The 20,708-nt window shown below is 27.5% G+C and overlaps 1 protein-coding gene across 2 annotated transcripts; it reads right to left on the bottom strand.

The window, feature by feature from the left end:
- Positions 1-4,113: 4,113 nt before the first annotated feature.
- LOC100500241 (small ubiquitin-like modifier) lies at positions 4,114-7,722 on the bottom strand. 2 transcript variants are annotated; one of them, XM_041017591.1, is made up of 4 exons: positions 7,487-7,722; positions 6,314-6,607; positions 4,549-4,698; positions 4,209-4,452 (listed from the first exon to the last, which is right to left on the bottom strand). In XM_041017591.1, exons 2-4 carry the CDS (start codon positions 6,395-6,397, stop codon positions 4,387-4,389), a joined length of 300 nt encoding a protein of 99 aa, XP_040873525.1. In that variant the 5' UTR covers positions 6,398-6,607; positions 7,487-7,722; the 3' UTR covers positions 4,209-4,386. The 2 variants fall into 2 exon arrangements, with proteins under 2 accessions (NP_001235208.1, XP_040873525.1); NM_001248279.2 differs by lacking the exon at positions 7,487-7,722 and having other exon boundaries at positions 4,114-4,452; positions 6,314-6,474.
- Positions 7,723-20,708: the final 12,986 nt, after the last annotated feature.

Here is a 20,708-nt window from a genome sequence, read left to right on the forward strand (position 1 = left end):
GTCTATATAGAATAGATGGATAATAAAAAAAAAGGAAAATAGGAAAACACAAAAATTACAAAAGAAAAGTGAAAGAAAAGAAAAAAAAAAAGAAAGTTTTGGAGGAAATTTTTTTTTACAAAAATGTGACATGTGTCTAACTAGGACATTGTTTTATTGTACTATATAATATATAAATATAGATAGATGATAAGAAGGAAAAATATAAGAGAAAACATTAAAATAAAAAATAACACAAAAAAGATAAAAAGGATTGAAAAAGTGTTACATAAAAAAAGAAAAAAAAAGAAAGAATAAACTTTAAAATAAATAAAAAAAGAAAAAGAAAATTTGAGTAAGATAGATAAAAAAAATTCCTATATAGAATAGATAAATGATAAAAAAAAGGAAAATTGAAAAACAATTTTTTTTATCAAAAGGTGGCATGTGTCCAAGTAGGACATTATTTTATCATAGTATATAGAAATAGATAGATAAATAAAAAGGACAAATGAAAGAGAAAACATTAAAATAAAAAATTAACACGCAAAAAAGAAATAAAAAGGATAAAAAAATGTAAAGTAAAAAAAGAAAAAGAAAGAAAGAAAGAATCAACGTTAAAAGAAAAAGAAAGAAAGAAAGAATCAACGTTAAAAGAAAATAAAAAATTGAAAGAAAAGACAAAAGCTGAGAGAAAGTTTCTGAGGAAAAAATTTTCACCAAAAACAAAAGAGAATATGGATGAAAGTTTGAAAAAGAAAAAGAAAAAAAAAGTTTCAAGTCCCACATCGCTCAAGATAAACACTTGAATAGTGTTTCACTCTTTATATAGAGAGAGTTCCTTTCTTCTTTTTTCCTTGCCCCGGTTGAGAAACATTTCCTCAACTTTTCTTTCTCCCTCCCATATTTCAGTCGATGCATTTCCGGTAAATTTCTCCCTCTTTCTTTCTGTCGCTTTAAAATTTCGGTTGGCAATAATAGTGACTTTTTAAATCATATTTTCGGTGAGTGACTTTTTAAGTCATACTTTTCGATTGGCTATAAGAATGACTTTTCTAGTCATATTTTCTGAGGACTTCGTGGTTGATAGTCTGCTTACACAATTTATAAGTTTTAAAAATATAAGCACATAAGTATTCAGAATTTTACTTGCATTCTTTGAGTTCCATAACCAACTTTTAGAACACGTCAAAGCTTCTAAAGTAGTATAATGAATATCTTTAAATTTTTCAAAGTCATAAACATTGAATATCCCTTTCTTTATAGTGTTTCATGAAGGACATTGAAATTGTGGTTGGAGTGTAGCTAAAAAAATTTTAAACCAACATGATTCACTATTGAAAGTAGATATTTATGCATGATAATAGCACATGCAAGATCCTTCCTTGCATTTTCTACTGGAGTTTGTTGGTGTGAAGATAATGGAGTAGGATGGTGAGAAGACTAAAGTTGGTTGGTGTGAATTAGGTTCAAAAATTACAAAAGAAAAGTGAAAGAAAAAAAAAAGGTTTTGGCCGAATTTTTTTTTACAAAAAGGTGACATGCGTCTAACTAGGACATTGTATTATTGTACTCTCTAATACATACATATCGATCGATGATAAGAAGGAAAAATATAAGAGAAAACATTAAAATAAAAAATAACACAAAAAAGATAAAAAGGATTGAAAAAGTGTTACATAAAAAAAGGAAAGAATAAACTTTAAAATAAATAAAAAAAGAAAAAGAAAAATTGAGTAAGATAGATAAAAAAAATTCCTATATAAAATAGATAAATGATAAAAAAAAAGGAAAATTGAAAGAAAAAAAAAATTATCAAAAGTTGGCTTGTGTCCAAGTAGGACATTGTTTTATTATAGTATATAGATATATATAGATAAATAAAAAGGAAAAATGAAAGAGAAAACAGTAAAATAAAAAAATAACACGCAAAAAAGAAATAAAAAGGATAAAAAAATGTAAAGTAAAAAAAGAAAAAGAAAGAAAGAAAGAATCAACGTTAAAAGAAAAAAAAAGTTGAAAGAAAAGACAAAAGCTGAGAGAAAGTTTCTGGAGGAAAAAATTTTCACCAAAAATATGTGTCCAAATAGGATATTGTGTCCACGTTTTCATTACGCTGTTATGTTTTATTGCGCTAATTAATTTAATATGTTTATATAATTTTAATGAAAAATTATTAACACTAATTATATTATTTATTTCTTGGAAAGTAAAAAGACAGTTATAACATTTTTTAGTTCCTATTTATTATCACATATAGTTGTAGATTCTAAAATATTCTTAAGAAAAAACTTATTTTATATATTTTTTAATTCATCATCAAATGCATAAAAGTATGTATCTAATTCCTTAATTAAGTTTGATTATCTTAATTAATGAACATGATAATATAACACGTTTAAGTTGCTAATGTATCCATGAGATAATAAGTTAGCTTAAATTAACTTTTTACTGAATAAAAGAAAATTTATTTTAAAATATATAAAACAAATACAACAGTCATGAGTGGATGGCTAACAAAAAAAAGTAATTCTTGTTCTCAATTTTTCATAATGATTTGTTTGAGTTACTACAATGACCCCGAGGTATAAAAAAAAGAAGACATACATTCATATATATTAAATTAAACTTGAAGTAGCATATATTTGCAAAACTGCATAACAATGAAAGGTGATTTGGCCGTGATTAATCCACAATATGTATAAATCAAATTTCAAAATTAATATATATATACAAAATGAAAAATTTATACATGGTTAAAATATGTCATTAAGTATCTTCAAATTCCATTAATTAATAAGATCTTAGAATGGACATATAATTCTTGCTTTCTTTGCATATTAAAAATTTTTCACACAAACAATATTTACTTCAAATAGTAGTGTAATTTTGTAGGCGATCACTTAGGGTTGTTTGTTAATATTTCTTTTCCTTATAAAGACAATAACAATGATAAGGTAAACAAAAAAATTATGTGATGTATAAAATATGAGATAATAAGAAAAGTAGAAAATAACAATCCTCCTTCACTGCAAATATAGATGATAAAAAATATCGTTTTCCTATATAGAGTAGATAGATGATAAAAAAGGAAAATAAAAAACAAATAAGTTACAAAAGAAAAGTTGAAAGAAAAGATGAAAGCAGAGAGGAAGTTTTTGGAGGAAAAATTTTTCACCAAGAGATGTGTCCAAGTAAGATATTGTTTTATCATAGTATATAGAAGATATAGATATAGAAGATTGTTTTTTCTTGATAACCGGATAGGTTTAATTCTTCTGTAGTATGCTGTATCTAAAAATAATTATGGAATATGTGATCCAGAATAAACAAAGCGGGACATTTTGAGAATCATATGAAAATTTCAAGTGAGAAGGGGGTGCATATTTTTATAGGGTGTGTGAAGAAAAGGCCTCATGTTTGTTGCTTAGTATTTGTAGTTTATGAATGGCAGAATTGGCACTAAGATTTTTGACCCAAAAGGAATTCATCTTCGTAATTTGGGGAAAGCAAATTGCTTAGGTGAAACCCAACTCCAATGTGAGACCAAAAACATTAAAATAAATTCTTAACTGCTAGAAGGGGCAAGTATGATACCCAATAGTTTATTACTTGATCTGTTTCCATAAAAAGCAATACTCCTATATCAAAGGACCAAAATTGAAACCACCCAACTAATTCCTAGGTCAAAGAGAGGAAAGCGCTACCTAATTTGATCTTTGCTCCTCCCCAGAATAAATAAATAAAAAATCGTCATAAACAAAACTTTTATATTAAGTGGGGGGCAAGTTTAGGTACTATTCAAATGACCGAGGAAGCCTACAAATCAAATTTGGAAGAACATTTTCCTTCCGTCTCAAGTTGAATTTAAAAACATTAACTTTCTAATATATCCTTTATCTATCTAACTTATGACTCATTTATTTTTTCCATACACAATTTTCCCTAAATATTTTCACTAAATATTAATTAAAAGTAGTCTTGGTGAAAAAGCAAATGTTTCATTAATTAAAAATCGCATCTCCATTCACATGTAATGGTTTTATCCAAAGTATACTTCACTTTTAAGGGTGTGTTCGGTCCAGAAGACAGAAATAGGAGAAGAAAAATAGAGTAGAGTGTGAGAAAAATGTGTCCTATGGAATAAAGTACAAAATTAAGGACATGAACTAATACACGCTTCAGGGTTGAGATTATATCACATTCACAGTGACAGCTTAAGACAGATAAAGCAGAAATATAACAATCCATTCATAATCATCATATTGAAGAGGAAGCACAATGCCTCCAAAATCCACCGGCAAAAGCTGTATATAATAGCAGATAATAAAATATGTATCTTATGCCATACATAGCTCTAAGTTAACTAATTCCTACTTATAATGAGGAGCAAAGTAATCACATCCTTCAGACAACAGAACCTCCTGTCTGGTGAAGCATGGCATCAATCTCGTCCCCGTCCTCCATTTCCAACTGCAACAAAAAGAAATTCAAGTCAAACCAAAAAATGTAGATTATAAGAATAAAGAATACAAGGGAAATTCATGAATAGATGTAGAAAACACAAACCTCATCTGGAGTCTGCTCAGCTCGGAGGCGGCGTCCATCAAACAGAAAAGCAATGGAGTTGAAATCCACCGACTGTCGGTCACAGTAAGCATTCATAAGCTTCTTCAATTGAGTGCTTCTCTTGATCCTGAAAAAAACTTCATTCCCATCCTACAACATCCGAATCACAAATTAGCAAATTACTCATGTTAACTTCATGATTTCAGTATATACAGAAAACTATAACAAATTCAAAATTTACGAGTACAAATGTCATTTTTTTCAGTCACCACACTTTCATTCAAAACAGAAAAGAGAATTATAATCTTTGAACAATAACAAATTGATCATCCATATAAATGCATATACCAAATTCTGTAGAAAGTAGAAACAGACAAGGAAAACACAGGAGAAGGTGTAGTCGTTAGCATAATTTGAGTTGGATTTTTGCATCCTCTAACCATAAAAATTGATCCATTGGAGAACCAATTTACTATTATTAATTGAAATACACACAAACATCATCTCAAATTCCTAAAGCTTAATTTAAAACTAAAACTTGTCTCGTTCCATAAAACCTGCATTCAAAAGTTAGACATTGAGGAATTATAACAAAATGAACAATGCTTGAACCCAACTATATTCCTGCCCCTGCCAATCTGAAGGAGGAATTAGATTTGACATGGTCATCATCCTCGTTGACTATAATGCCGGTCAGCAACCAAACAATTGGTACCAAATTTGATAAAATCCCTTGCAAATGGCAACTAAAAAACATGTTCGTCTTAATAATATCAAGTACCAAGTACAAGACGTTTACCAAGTAACCATGCAACAGCGCCAAAAACTACAGCACGCAGGTGTTCAAAATTTCAAACAGTAACTAATCAGGAAAAGATGCTAACTAAGCACTATGAAGCACGGACACCCCAGCCCACCCCAGCCCCTTGCAGTGTCACCGACACCGACACCGACACCCGTACCGGATTGAGTTTGATATGTTTGACAGGTGTCCACGTCACTGTGTCATGGCCGGTGTCCATGTCCGTGCTTCATACTAAGCATCTTGAACTTACCCGAACTAATCAATACATCACGCAGACAACAAGTTAATCAATGTAACACAATTAAATGAAATTCAATCACAAAGACCAAAATCATAAACACGACAAAAAAATTTAAAAAGTAAACAATTAACACCAATCAGTTCAGAGTAAATCATCATCAAATTCCAGAGCAGGAATTTCATGAGGAACACGGAACAAAGTCGAACCCTGATACAAAATTTACTCAATTTACTCCAGGAGATAACATCATCAAACTATCATGATGATCAAAAACAAAATCCACAAAACATGAATTTCATCAGGTACATGCAACAGAGTCAAACACAAATACAAAATTAAATTACCGAACAAAAAAGCATAATTAATTAAACAATCAAAAACAGACATAAATTTTTGCAAGAGAAAGAAAAAAATCGTGAAGTGAAACAGAACCCATTTTTTTCACAGCAAAATCATCAAGTTTCAATTTTTACCCAACCCCAGGAATCCAAAACAAAAAATAAACCATAATCATAGCCACCCCAGAATCAAACCCAAATTTTCTACAAAAAAATAATCAAGCTTCGACACACGTTCATAATAAACCCCACAAATCGATCTCAAACTAACAATAACTCACAAGAGACAAAAATCGGGGATCAACGGCACCGAAGTAACACGATCCAACAAAAGATCAAAACCCTAGAAATGAAAAGAAGCGAAAGAACAAACGAACGAACCTGCCCCTTAACCTTAAGGTTGATGTGTGCTCCCTGTTCGGTTGGCTTCTTGTCTTCCTCGTTGTTGTTGGTAACGCCCGACATCTTCGAACTCTCCGAAAGAACGCTTCTTCTTCTTCTTTCCTTTCGTCACCGCCGACAAATGCCGTATGAGAAAAATTGTGATTGCGAAAAGGGTCTCTTATAGAATAAGGATTTGGACCGTTCTTATTCCTTTTTGTGGTGTTTCTCGGCCTATGGATTAATGGGTCCGTTGGGCCTAGCAAGCCCAATGCTTATCTGAATATGATGAGCCTGTGACAGTTACAAGTTTGAATTTGAATCTAGGGAAGCGTGGCCGAAAGAAAAATGAAGATGTTTTTGAGAAAATATTTATTATTAGTATTTTGCTCATCCATTGCATAGATGAAGGGGATGTACATAAGTTTTTTTATAATGTAATAATATATGCTTATAATAAAGGGGATATCTATTTTTAATGTATGTAAATTCTTGGTTTAAACATATTTTTTATTTTTTGTAATTTCAATTTTGTTATTTTTGTTTCTGTAATTTTTTGTTCATTTAAATTCTTATAAAATGTGATTATTTATTATTTATTCTTAAATTATTTTAGATAATTTTTCTTGTTTAAAGTGTTATTTAAATAAAGTATTTTAAGAACAAAAATCAAAACAAACATATTTTATAATGACTAAAACAAAAACAAAAAAGTACAGAAAAAAAAATAAAAATAAAAAATTTAAATAACAAGAACCAAAAATGTATTTAAATTTAATTTTTTTACTATTTTATCCTTATAGCATGTATTGAAAATCACCCCAGAATCACAATGGTTAATATAAAAAATAACTTTTCAACGATGATAATGATTTACAACTAAATCTAACTCTAAAATAATATAAAACAAAAATATAGACAAACAAAACATGGAGTGCGATGCACGAGACAAAATTTTGTAACAGTATAATTTTGTATTTTTATGAAATAATACGTTTTGTAAATTTATTTGTTTTATTTTATTATTAAATCATGCTCATAGGATTTCATTCATAATTAAAGAGTTAATAGAAGTAGGAATTAAATCAAAAACATGTTGACTAGCATAAAATCTAAATTTTCTTGTGAGATAATTGACAGCTTGAGAGGACAGTTTATTGAAATGTTGAAAACCTTCTCTTAACAAACTTCAAGGATGGCTCCAAATTCATAGTTGTTGAAGATTTGAGAATTCATGCAGTCTACAAAATGGTTGCAATCTGAGTAGGGCATGATGGAGATTTTGTTTGGATATCCAATTGATAGTTGTTTGGAAAGCTATTGCTTCTGCTTCCTGTGGTAGCGGATTGCCTATAAACCAGGTTGTCTTTGCTGATTGGAAATGACCCTGATGATTTCTTATAACAGTTGTTACTCCAAAGATGTCTGCATCGCCAAATAAAGATGCATCAAAGTTACATTTTATCACTGAATACTTTTGTAAGTTGAAAACTCTAAGATGATACTTTTAATGTCTTAAAGATCTGTGTCAAATTTTGTTAAGAAAGATCAACAAGACTAAGGAGCATCACACTAAATACATTTCCACAACTACTTACTTACAAGATAATTAACTTGTAAGTGTATGTTTAGTTTGCAAATGTTTTGACGTGCATTCCAATAAAAATAAAATAAATACAAAAATCATGTTTTATTGATAAACATAATTTTACAATGGATTTCCAAACATACTCTAAATCTCCAACTTGAGAGACTTATCATTGGGCCAGAAGCATTAAAACAATTATTTGAGAGACTTTTCTATTTACACCCTCTATCTGCTAAATGCACCTTCTTCCTATATTTTTTTCCTAAACCACCCTAAGAAATACACTTAACTCAAGTTTTTGTGTGTTGCACGCAGCCCCAAAACATGGGCTGCCAATTTTTGAGCGAGAAAACTCTTCTTCCATGAGAACTCATCCTCATTAGGGACCCTTAGCATCTTCGCCTTCTACCCTACTCACCCACCCCAACATGAAAACATGTAACTACAACTAGCAAGTTTTTTCTCGATCCCTCCCTCCCTCTTAATCGCAGTGGCAACCCCTGTGGGTGGTTACCAATAGCCTCCCTGGTGAACCACTATATTGGCCTCACTATGGCCTTCGAAAAACACAATCATCCATCATTTTTTGTAGACACAATTTCAATATGCTTTAAAGAATGTTAAAAAGACACAATTTCGTAGACCAGAGAGGTATTATATGCAAACAAAGAAGAAGATAAAGATGAAAAGATTGGGAGTAGGGATGACAAAGTTTACCTAGATCCCACGGGTATGCATAAAAATATTCTCAAATGACCGGGTAGGATAAATGGCTTGTTGGGGTCTCAGCCCCACACTTGTTATAGATACATATTAATTTTATTAAAATGTAATATGTATATATGTATATAAAATGAAGAATTAAATTATACCGGTGTAAATGTAACTTTAATAACTATCATTTTATAATTTTAAACTAGATAATATTTTTAAAAAAATTTATCATTAGATTGAAAGTTACTTCACATAGATCACATATGTAAAATTTCATATTAATTTAAAATCATTTAATATCTCTTTTATATAAATTAAAATCAACATAATATAAACATTTTAAAATATATTAAAATATGAATCATTCGATTACTTTATAAATATAAAATGCTTCTTGTGATCATGTAATTATTTTATATTTATGTCTTGGGATGCATATAATATAAAGTAACCATTTGTGGGGAGGTAATTGGTTGAGGGCTCTATTTGGTTCAATTTTTTGTAAATGAGTTGGGTACCTCATTTTTTTTATAGGAAAGGTAATTTATTAGAATAATCCCGTCTCACAAGCCGCGAACAGGCTATAAATATAAATGTTTACTTTTGCTTTTATATATATATATATATATATATATATATATATATATATATATATATATATATATATATATATATTGTATAAAAAATTAATTAAATATTGTACTAATTTTAACTTAATGACTAGCACATAAATCTTAATTTAGTTCCAACAAAGTAACACATTTTTTTATAGTTCCATTGTTTGAAGTAGGTGAGGCATCTATAAGTAATATTAATAATTCATTCATTCACCTTGGCTACTAGGATAGCAAGACAAATAGAGTATTTATGCATGGATATATAGATAACTAATAAATATGGGAATGAATATTTTTTAAGATGAGACGAGTATTATAATATTTATTCAGATTTTATCTATTGTTATCCATGAGGGATGATGTTTGGGAAGGTGATTTGATTAAAATAATTTTAAAAAAATGTATAAGTAAACTATTGGGGTGAACATAGCAACTGTATGGACATTTGCTATTGACACTCATGATTACTAACTACACCCCTCCCTTCTCTTTATATTTTTTTATTGTCTAATATACTCTTTTATTCATTAAAACATAGTTACATGGATTACTCTGTAAAACAACATACATCTATTTCATAAAGTAATTTCTGAAATTGTATTAATAATTCTAGAAACTACATTTCAAAACAATATATAAGCATCACGTATGTTACTTTTTTAGATTTTATTTTCATCCTGTATTTTTTATTATTTAAATCCTAATTTTGAACCTCCGTATTCATTAATTGTAAACCTTGTTGTGACATCGCATTTTCCATAAAAAAAAAGTGTTGTGAAAATGTGCATTTTCTTCATGTGGTATTGTGTTTTAACATATGTCCATAGCTGAGTTCATCTATTATATATAGTGTACATGATACTTCATTTTTTTTACAAAGCTTGTTGACACACCATCAAGTGTCTTCTCATGTTTGGTTCATCGAAAATTTTAAATATAGGTTATCTGTCTTTCAATATTTAGCCTCTCAATATGTAGCGTCAAAATAAATGTGTCAAACATTAGCGATTAACAACTATTGCAACTCCTTAAGGGAACATTCTATATTTCATATTTTGTTTATTACTCCTATAACCATATATTTTAATTTTAAAAATTAATTTCAAGAAGTACCTATATTTTGTTAAAACATAGGTCTGGAACAACAAATATCAATTCCAAAAAGTAATTTCAAGAAATATATTTTAACAAAATACATATAATTTTGTTAAACTACTTTGATATATGTTGTTTCAAAAAATAGTTTTTGGAACTGTATATTTTATTAAAATATTGTTCCAAAAATTACTTTTTATAATTGATATATGTTGTTGCGAAAAGTAATTTCCAAAAGTATATTTTAACAAATAAAAAGTATAATTGGCAATAAAAATTATAGAGAAGGGAAGAGTTGTACAAAAATTGGGGATGCAAATAGCATTGACATTAACTATGTTTGTTCACAAGTTTGTGACTCAAGTTTTGCAAAATTTACCAGTTAATCATTAAGAAATACACAGAACCCACAACTTGTTGCTTTAGCCCAAACGTGGATTCAAGTTCTAGGAACAATGCAATCAAATGGGCACTAAGTGAGTGTTTGATAGATTCATCATCAGATCAGCTATTATTCGTAATTCAAGTTTTGAACTTGAATATTTTCTAATTTTTATGTCAAAATCTTAAAAGCTTCGAAAATTTGCTTCATATAATTGGATCCATTGTTGAAAACGATAAATCAACCATACACTATTTATCACGTCCAAGTAGAAGCAACGCTATATAACTTCTTAATTCATATTTTATACATCTACTTTTTGGGATATTTATGTGAAATTAAACACATTTTAACAATTTAACATAAACTTATTTGTCATGCATGATTTTAAAATGTAAATAAGATTAGACTGAGCTCAGTTTGGAGTGGTATGGTGCAAGTTGTATACAATTGGTTGGTAGAATTAAGAATCAAGTTCAAAAAAAATCTGAACAACAATTTGATGATGTTCTCCATCTCTATGGGCAAAACCAGTACTAAGTGTGCTAGTAAACAACATTTGCAGCACATTTTCTGATTCCAAAACAGCGAGTTGTATTTGGCTTATTACAATATATATTCTTTTGCCTTTTCTCTTTTTTTGTGAAATGTACTCCTTTTGAATTTGGATGCAAGCCTTTGGTGTTCTTGAGCTTGATGGAGAGGATGGAAAAGCAAAAGTAGGAAAATATTTAAATGGGATTGTAAGTTATGTGACAGTTTGAGGAACAATTTCTGCCAAGAGAGCTGAGCAAATGAGCATGGTCAAAACCTGCACATACAACTTTTACTCATTTTCAGCTTCTGAGACCCTTCTCCTTTATCTTCTTTCTATGCAAAGGTCAACAAGGTACCCACCTCTCTTCCCTAGCTGACACCAATTCAAACACAAATTATAATAATACTTTCTCAAATATAAGATGCATTCAACTCAGTTTTTAGGATTATAGTGTTTGTCTCAACGTATGAGAATTTAAAATATAAGAACAAACATAAATTAACATGTTTTTTTTATTCTAATTATGATAGGAGTGTTATTTTTCTAATGAAGTCAAAAAGAGATTAATGGGACAAAACTATACTCATGCTCTATTCACGGAGTGAGAACACGTTTAGTGGACTCAAGGCATTGATCTTATCTAATTTTATTATTAAAATAACCCTCAATTAGGTAAAATAGTGGTCAAATGATAGGATATGAATCTTAGGATCGTGTCGAATTCGTAAAGATCAACATGTTATGTCAAGCATATTTTTATTTCTTACGTATGTTCTTTTTTTGTTGTAATCTTATCATTCTTGCGTCTATTCTTTATGAATGAAGGAATAAAGTTATAGATTAGATGTAAAAAGTAAAAAGTGAAGAAAAATAATTAGGATAGTTTTTAAAGATTTCATAAGGAAATTGACTAGCTATGACCACAAAAAAGGATTAGTTACTGGACTGATAATATCTGTGTATATACAGCAAAAATACATAGTTGCCATATGCTTGATCGGAGAATTAAAAGTAAACTTAGGCATTGTGCTAAATTAATTGTCTAATTCTCATGTTACTCTTTGTATCAACCGTGAAAAACCAAATATGAGTCTATGTGCATGAAAATTGTTACTCTTAAAAGTTTTTTTAAATAAACATTAAATACGTGGAACTTATTTTTTAGTAACAAGAAAAATACTCGCACACAATAAAAAACTTAAACATTAACTTATTACAATAAAATATAACATGAAATAATCACACTTTTTTTTTATTTCCTAAAATCTTTCCTCACGACGCGGTTAAAATAAATTCACAAAAATACACGTAGTTGATTTAGTGATTACTGGCCTTCTAAGTGATAATAGTGAATTATTGAAGGCCGTGAAAGTATCACGCAGATATGTCCCATGTCCGGTATCTTGAGACTCTACAACAAATTATTATTTCATGAAGTGTAGTTCTGTATTCTTAATTATATGATATTCTTTTAATGATTTCTTAGTTATTAAATAAAAAGTATTAAATCATTTTATATATATATTTTTTTTTAAAAAAAACTATCAAACATATATACTTTTCATTTAATACTTTTTTCTATAAAATATTAAAAATATCAACAAAATAAGATTATAGAAAAACATATAATATTAGTGAGATTTTAATTGGTAAACCCAAGGTGGAGGTATATTTAGATATTAATTATTTGGGTGGTTGGTATGATTTTTGTCTGAGCTGGGGCACCATGCATGTGGTGGAAGGAAAGGTCCTTAGCTAGGTTGCATAGGCTAGAAGCAGGGAATTTAATTTGGAGGAAGTTCTTTCTCTTTGGAATCGGATTCTCTGGAGGCTATGAGGTTAGTCCAGAAGGTGTTTAGCTACACCCTTATTTATAAAAGGCAATATTACTAATCTTACTATTCCAACTTTAATAATCATAATATTTAAACTTTTATCTAAAGGGGTAGAATCCGTAGAGATTACGTTGGGCAAATGTCATGCGTGTGTGTGTGTTAAAGGGTGGGAGTGTTTACATATTAGAGGCGTAATTTAAAAAAAAAAATTATGAAAATTGGTAAAAATAAAAAATAAAAAAATGTCACGGGAATATATGTAAGTCGTATTTGAAGAAATCACCCTTTCTTATGTTTTTGTTTAGAAGAGACTCTTTCTTATGTTTTTGTTTAGAAGAGACTCTTTCTTATGTTAATCATATTAGTTTAGTAAATAATTGCATTTTCCCTAAAAAAATGTAAATAATTGTATCATTAGAGCATCATCAACTTAGATGTTTCATGAATTATTTAAAATTAAATAATACTATTTAATAAATTTTTATTATTGGAATAGATGACTTGGTTATGTGTTGTTTAAGTGAATTGTTTATACAAATAATTATTGTTTAATTTATTCTTATCGATTAAAGAATTATTTTTTAATTATAAAATTTAATAAAAAAACTCAAGTTAAACACTTACACTTACAACTTTAGTATTAAAATAAATTTTTGTGTAAATTTTTTAAATTTATATGATATTATAGAATTCATAAATTTAGAATAAACCATTGTATTATAGATATTCTCATGAGATTATATGCATTCAGCCTGCAAAAAAGTTCTCGAATTAATGAGGTGTTATCAACTTATAATCCCATCATATTGATATGGGCTAAGGAATATTGACTTTTATTGGTATACCTAATAATCATCATACGTTCAAAAAAGTTTAAATATATTTTTCATTTCTTAAATTTGTATTTTGTATTTGATTTGTAATAAAAAAAATTATTTTTGATTCTTAAAAAAAATATTTTATTTCTATCATTATATTGACTTTGTTCGCTTGACATGTCAACATTTGATGGAACACATAATTTTGATTTCGATTGTGATAAAAAAAATAATCTAAAAATATTGTAGGCACCACTAAACATAACCAACATAATTGCATAAATAAAATGCACATTTAAAAAAATTGAGGCTCAAAAGTCAAGATTTTTTTTTTGTTTTTATCTTCTATATACAAGTTTTAATTATAAAAGCTCGATTGTTTTTCAGACAACTCAATATTCTTTTCGTTCTTATTTTATTAAGTAATTACTAAAAGAAGTAAATTTTAAAAAAAACTAATGGTATTATTTTTATTTACACAACATAAACGTCACGGATACAAGGACTAACTTAACAATATAAATTAGATAATGATATAAAAAAGAATTACATGGATCATACTATATTTAAAATCAAATCCTTCAAATAATTTAGTGAATTAATAAACTTAGAATTTTTAGAATTCATCATTATAGTTGGAAAGGGAAAGTCATTTTTTTCCGGAATGGTTGAAAGGGAAAGTCAGCTTAAATTAATAATAAGAGTAAAATTATAGCATATATGCAAACGATCATGGCTGTATGGGTGTTTAATTCTAAATCGATCTAAAATAAAAATTAAAATCTGTTAAAAAAAATGAACCAAATTGATTTTTTTTATTTGTTAGAATGATTTTTTTCTTAACCGGATTGATTTAATTTAATTTGTGGTTTATATTTTTGAAATTGATTAATTTAAACAAAATCAAATTGTAACACTTATATTAAAATTTATATTAGTTTATGATTATTTTTTTATAGTCGTAAATACTAGTAAAACGATTGATATACTAAAAAATAATCGATATTATTTGCACCTCAAATAATTTGTTATTTTGTATTTTACTATATATTTTTTATAAAAACAATAATAAATTATGGTTAGTGTGGAGAATATATTGTGCAGTATGACTATGAGTTGGTGGTGTGGCGGCGTGTGGATGGAATAATAAAAGCGGCGAAAGAGAGGTAATAACTGAAGCGCATCAATTTCCCGCGCAATTGCTACAAAACAAACAAAACCTGGTGCTTAATTTCTCTTTCCTTCTCTATTCTTTAGCCTTTGCCGATTGTGACACCACATCTCTATGTAAATGCATAATTACAGACATCATTTTTAAAATAATAATATTTATCCTAAAATACTACTTCCTCTGTTATTAAAATAACTATTATATTTTTATAAATTATTCCAAAATAAATCTTACATTAATATTTCAATATAATATTCATTATTTTTTTAACTAATATTCCCAATAAGTGTTATTTTAGTTTTTCAATGATGATATAATTATTTTTTTAAACGTATTATTTCCTCCCCTTCCATAATAATTATTGTATAAGAAAAAAATATACTGAAATAATTATTATTATTTAATTTTTCAATGCAAGATTAATTATTTTTTTATTTGTATTCCTTATAATATCGTAATGATTTAAAAAAAATGAAAGGAAAAAATGGATTGATTATATAAAATAAAGGGAAATTACAGAAAAGTTCATAATGTAGAAAAATAATTTTATAAATTTGTTATTTTTATATTTATTGATTTTTATAAAATAATTTAAAAAGATAATTATAAGGAGATAACAAAATAGTTTTGATGTATTTATGAATTTTTGTTTATTTATATGAAATAATTTAAGAGACATTTATGAGTAGGGGAGGAAGTTTGCTTAGCCTATACATGGTTCCGATTCCAACCAATGAATAACACTGACCCACTTTCCACCACGCATACCAATACAATATACCCATTACCCACCCCACCTATACCCCATAACTACAACTAATTTGTTTCCTTTCATTTCTCCACCAATTTCCCAAATCTAGAACACAAAAAATACTCACCCGAAATTGAAAATAAAATAAAAATAGTGCATGTGGGCTCAAGTAACAAGTTTTCTTGTGTGGTTATAGAAACCAGATAGGCCAAACCACGCAACCCCTTAGATCCTTCGTTTTGTCCAAACGTGTCTGTACTAATAGCTCCCTCCTTTAAACCGGTTCGTGCACTGAACCGGGTTCAGATGCTGACGCTCATGACGTGTCCCATGTTAGTGGGTCACAAATGATAGACATCGAGGTTGGAGGGGTGGATGGATCTGCTGTGCTAGGGTCCACTTTGGGGGATGGTCAACGGTCAACATGCTTTTAAGATTTTCATGGTGAGTTAGAGGAGGATTTGATTTCTCTGTTGTGCTCTTGTGTTATTTTTGTATTGTCCCTCTAAAATTATATCCTTTTAATGATTTTTAAAATTAAATGATGTTATTATTAAATATTAATATAATTGTTATTGAGTGTTATTTTCATGGGAACAACACATACAGGAATAATATAGAGAGAGAAAATAGAAAAATCAAATTCATTGGATGATGTCCTTGGTACAAAATTAAATGACGCTTAGATCCCTTTCTTTCTTTGCCTTATCTTCTTTTAATTGCATTTTTATTTATTTTTCTCTTTTTCATGTGAGGCTTGCTTGTTTATTGGTGTTTTTGTTATCATCTTGGAAATGCAAGCGATTTGAATCTTCTTCATTCTTTATTGCACCTCCATGATCACTTCTTTTGACATGTTCTGTTTGTCTCAATGAATTGCAAAACAAACCACCGCTGCGTAATAAATACTTTCAATGATCATCCTAAACATTTGTTCCAATAAATAAATACTATCTCATTTTACTTGCTTACTACATCTTAAATTTCAAAACATCATGATACAAAAGTTTTTGTATAAATTTAACTTATTTAAATCATTTTACTCGCTCCTCGGAAAAACATAATCAGTTTACTCATTCTAATCAATGAAGTGGCTTAAAGGTTAAGAATTATTACAATAATGTAAAAAAAAAAAAAGCAAAGAAAGAGGGAAAAAAATCGCAACGTTACCTACAAATCCGATTCCACGTAAACAAAATCAGTGATTGTGAGTTGTGACTTACAAATAATGGATCAATTGAAGTTATTCCACCGTGTTCTCCTTTGGGGAGATAAGTTTTCCTCGTTGGATAAAACCTCCTTGCATAACAAGGATTGAATATTTGAAATTTTGAATAACTATATTCCATAGCTAATATACTAGCTATATAGTTTAGCTTCAAATTTCAGAGACAATTGGGTATTATTGTTAATCATGGTTGATTTCTTTCCTCATTGAAAATCTTGCTCCCTTAAGAACATAATCGTTCAAAAAGCAATTTCCATAAGTGATGAATAATGGGTCAGATAAGCTTTTATAATTTTGATTATTTCTTTAAAAGAGGATAAGCAAGGAAACGCGATCACACTCTCGTACAATTTTCTCGTTTTTGCTTCTACCTTGAAAACTTCAGTCATTGGAAAGTAGATACCACTTACTCCAAAGAAGAAATGGAGGTTTTATCCAACGAGAAAGTAGATACCACTTACTCCAAAGAAGAAATGGAATTCTCTTTTGTGCTTAATTATTACTGGTGGACAAATTAAAATAAATACCTATTTTTGAATATTAGAAAGAGCTAAATAAGTGTTTTTATGACTATTTGATCAAATTAGGATGACGTTCAGTCTAAAGTATCACCCAAAGAATAAAAAAAAAAAAAGAATTATAAAATTGATTTGATTGTTGTAGGAAGAAGAAATTTCCCCACTAACAAACTACTTGTATCAATTAATATTGACCGAATTAAAAATAAAAAAACACTATGAATATTATGCAAATTATACTCCAATTTTATTCCATGTTTTCATGATAATGTTATGTGATTATTTTATTATTAGGAATATATAGGTCATTCAACTAAACATTTATTGATACTTATCATACAAGTATTTATATATAGATTGTTTCTACAATAGAAGAGAAAATAAGATTAAATAGTTTTCGCATAAGTTGTAAGCTATTTTTTACAAGTTATATCATGAATTTATTATTAAAATAAATTGAAAACAATTTATGAACCTATCATAACTTATTTCTTATAAGTTCTCTCAAAGAATTATATAAATACTTACATTAAACAAAATTAAATAAACTGTAAATAATTTCTTTAAAAAGCACCAATGATACCATACCAAATCATAGTTTATTTCTATTTGGATGAATAGATCAATTGACATGTTTGAGTACCATAAATTAAATTTTTTTTCTTATAAATTAAAATTTATAGAGAAATTAAATAACTTTTTCTTTGTCTCTGATATGTATACAAATATAAGCATTACACAGCAACAAGTTTGAGTCCCTTTGATGATTTTCTAAGAGATTAATGTTTTAAAAAACAATTTAAAATATAGAATTGGTGATGAGACTGATAACAGTTATTGATATAGTAGTGACACTAATTTTAAATTATTTTTTAAACATTATAATTCCAATTTCAAACTTTATTGGCTTTCTCGGTTAGGTCAAATGCAGAATGAAAGCAAAGAAAATATATACTAGGTCTGGTTGAATCTATTCTTGTTTATTTATTTTCAAAAAATATTTTGCAAAGCAAAATATAACCAAAAACTTATTTGAAATTTATTATTATTATTATTATTATTATCTTCAAACAAAACATGTATCATGGAGAATTTAGCGACATTGTTATTGAGTTTGGACATTGATCAACATGCTAAAATTATTAAGATTAAAAAAAACCATTTTGTCAATTGTCATAATACAATAATTTTAAGTTTGCGCTGAAAATGTAGTTATATTTTTTTCACGTGTTTTTATAATTTTAAAAATAGACCAATGCATCAGCGTGGGCTTGCGGAGGATCCACACTAAAACTCGAAGTTAGCGAGGACAATTATAAAAAATACTAAATTTATTAGCATACATATAAAAATAAAATATAAAATAGAGTAAAGTATATTTTTTATTTTACTAATTTTTTTGAAGTTTAATTTTAGTATTTATAAACTTTTATTTATTTTTCTCTCTCTAGTTTTGATATGCACTCCTAAAAGTATTATTTGAATCATTTTTCATCATTTTATAAAGTGTTACCTAAATCATTTTAGTTTGAAGAGCAAAAGTGATACAATACAAAGTTAAAAAAAAAACAAAAAAAAATGAACATTTTTTTAGGAGAACTAAAACTAAACTTTAAAAATCTAATTCCCCATTTATTTTATTTATTTAGTTTGAACTTTTCAAAATTTGAAAGAGGAAAAACATTGCTGCTATTTAATTTTTTATTTATTAACTTAATATTTACAATTCTTAATAAAAAAGGAAAAATTTGATAATAATTTTATATTGTAATCATTTATTAACTTAAGTTAAAAAAAGATTAAGTTCTTAATAAGATTTTCTTTTTTCGTCAATTAAGTTCTTAAGATATGACGAAAAAAAAATTAAGTTAATAAATGATTATAATATGACGAAAAAAGAAAATCTTATTATAAATAATCAATTAAGTTCTTAAGATATTAGTAATTGAGAAAGTTAATATATACTTCATACTAATTTGTAGTAATCCAAATAAAAAGTTTGCTTGCTTATTAACCGTGGTGCATGCAAACTTACGGTACATTTAGCTAAAGAAATTAGAATTGTAATTCAAAATTAAAATTAGTTTAGAATTATAAATTTATTTTTAGTTTGTGTCAAAAATTTAAAGTGTAAAATTATAGTTTTAAGTTGTATTTTAGTTCCAATTTGGTACGCACCTTTAATTAAGGGGAGTTCTAGTATTAGAAAAAATTAAGGGTAGATGCAGGTAAATTTGTATGGAGTTTAAGTAAAAAATAATAACAATATAGAATTGGTGATGAGACTGATAACAGTTATTGATAGCAGTGACATTAATTTTAAATTATTTTTTAAATATTATAATTCCAATTTCAAACTTTAACTATATGTCCAATGTGTCAAATAGACACTTGTAGTTTAGATGAGAATTCAGAAAACTAAATATATGTAATTTCGATAAAATAATTCATTAAGTTGGAGGTTAGTATGTTTCAACTAAGGAAAATAATAAGATAACTCCTTTTGTTTTTTTTAATAATGTGTGTTTTCAAAATTTAATTCTAAATTCAAACTTTAATTTTACACTAAATTATGTGTGAAATGAATATTTATAGTTTCACCATTAAAAAAGATGAATACTTGTAATTCATTCTCACTTCCTTATTGATTATATGTCTCAACTGTAATAAAAAAAATTAATTCATACTTATTATTGAGAAATTTATTTAATTTTATCATATTGTTTTAGTCTCAATTAAAAGTTAGTTCTTTCTTAAATTGTCCTTCATTAAAATTTAATATCAAACATACAAAAGATATTTGATCTTATTAAATGAAGTATATTTTTAAAATAGTGAAGTTTTATTTTATATTTAAGAACAAAAAATATAAATTTTTATTACTTATTATACCTTATAGTCTTAATTAGATTGGATCTAATAGACCGGATTCAACCTAATCAATATTTGATTAACCATTATAATTATATTTATTAGCGTCTTATATTATTATAAATGTAGAATATATCTTACTTGAGTTATACTTTATTTGTATGATTTATGGAGATAAGATATAATCAAATCTTACCATATTTAAGAAACATTATATAATCTACACTTTTACTAAGAGTAAGATAAAATACACTTTTATGCTTTAGAGT

Source organism: Glycine max, chromosome 8 (assembly GCF_000004515.6).
Source record: "Glycine max cultivar Williams 82 chromosome 8, Glycine_max_v4.0, whole genome shotgun sequence".
NCBI lineage: Eukaryota > Viridiplantae > Streptophyta > Magnoliopsida > Fabales > Fabaceae > Glycine > Glycine max.

What these genes read in the sequence shown, in the direction of transcription:
- LOC100500241 (NM_001248279.2), bottom strand. Translation starts at nt 6,397, where the DNA reads ATGTCGGGCGTTACCAACAACAACGAGGAAGACAAGAAGCCAACCGAA. An exon ending in ACCTTAAGGTTAAGGGGCAG is followed by an intron (nt 4,699 to 6,313) that starts GTTCGTTCGTTT and finishes CGGATGTTGTAG; the next exon opens with GATGGGAATGAAGTTTTTTT. An exon ending in CTGAGCAGACTCCAGATGAG is followed by an intron (nt 4,453 to 4,548) that starts GTTTGTGTTTTC and finishes TTTTTGTTGCAG; the next exon opens with TTGGAAATGGAGGACGGGGA.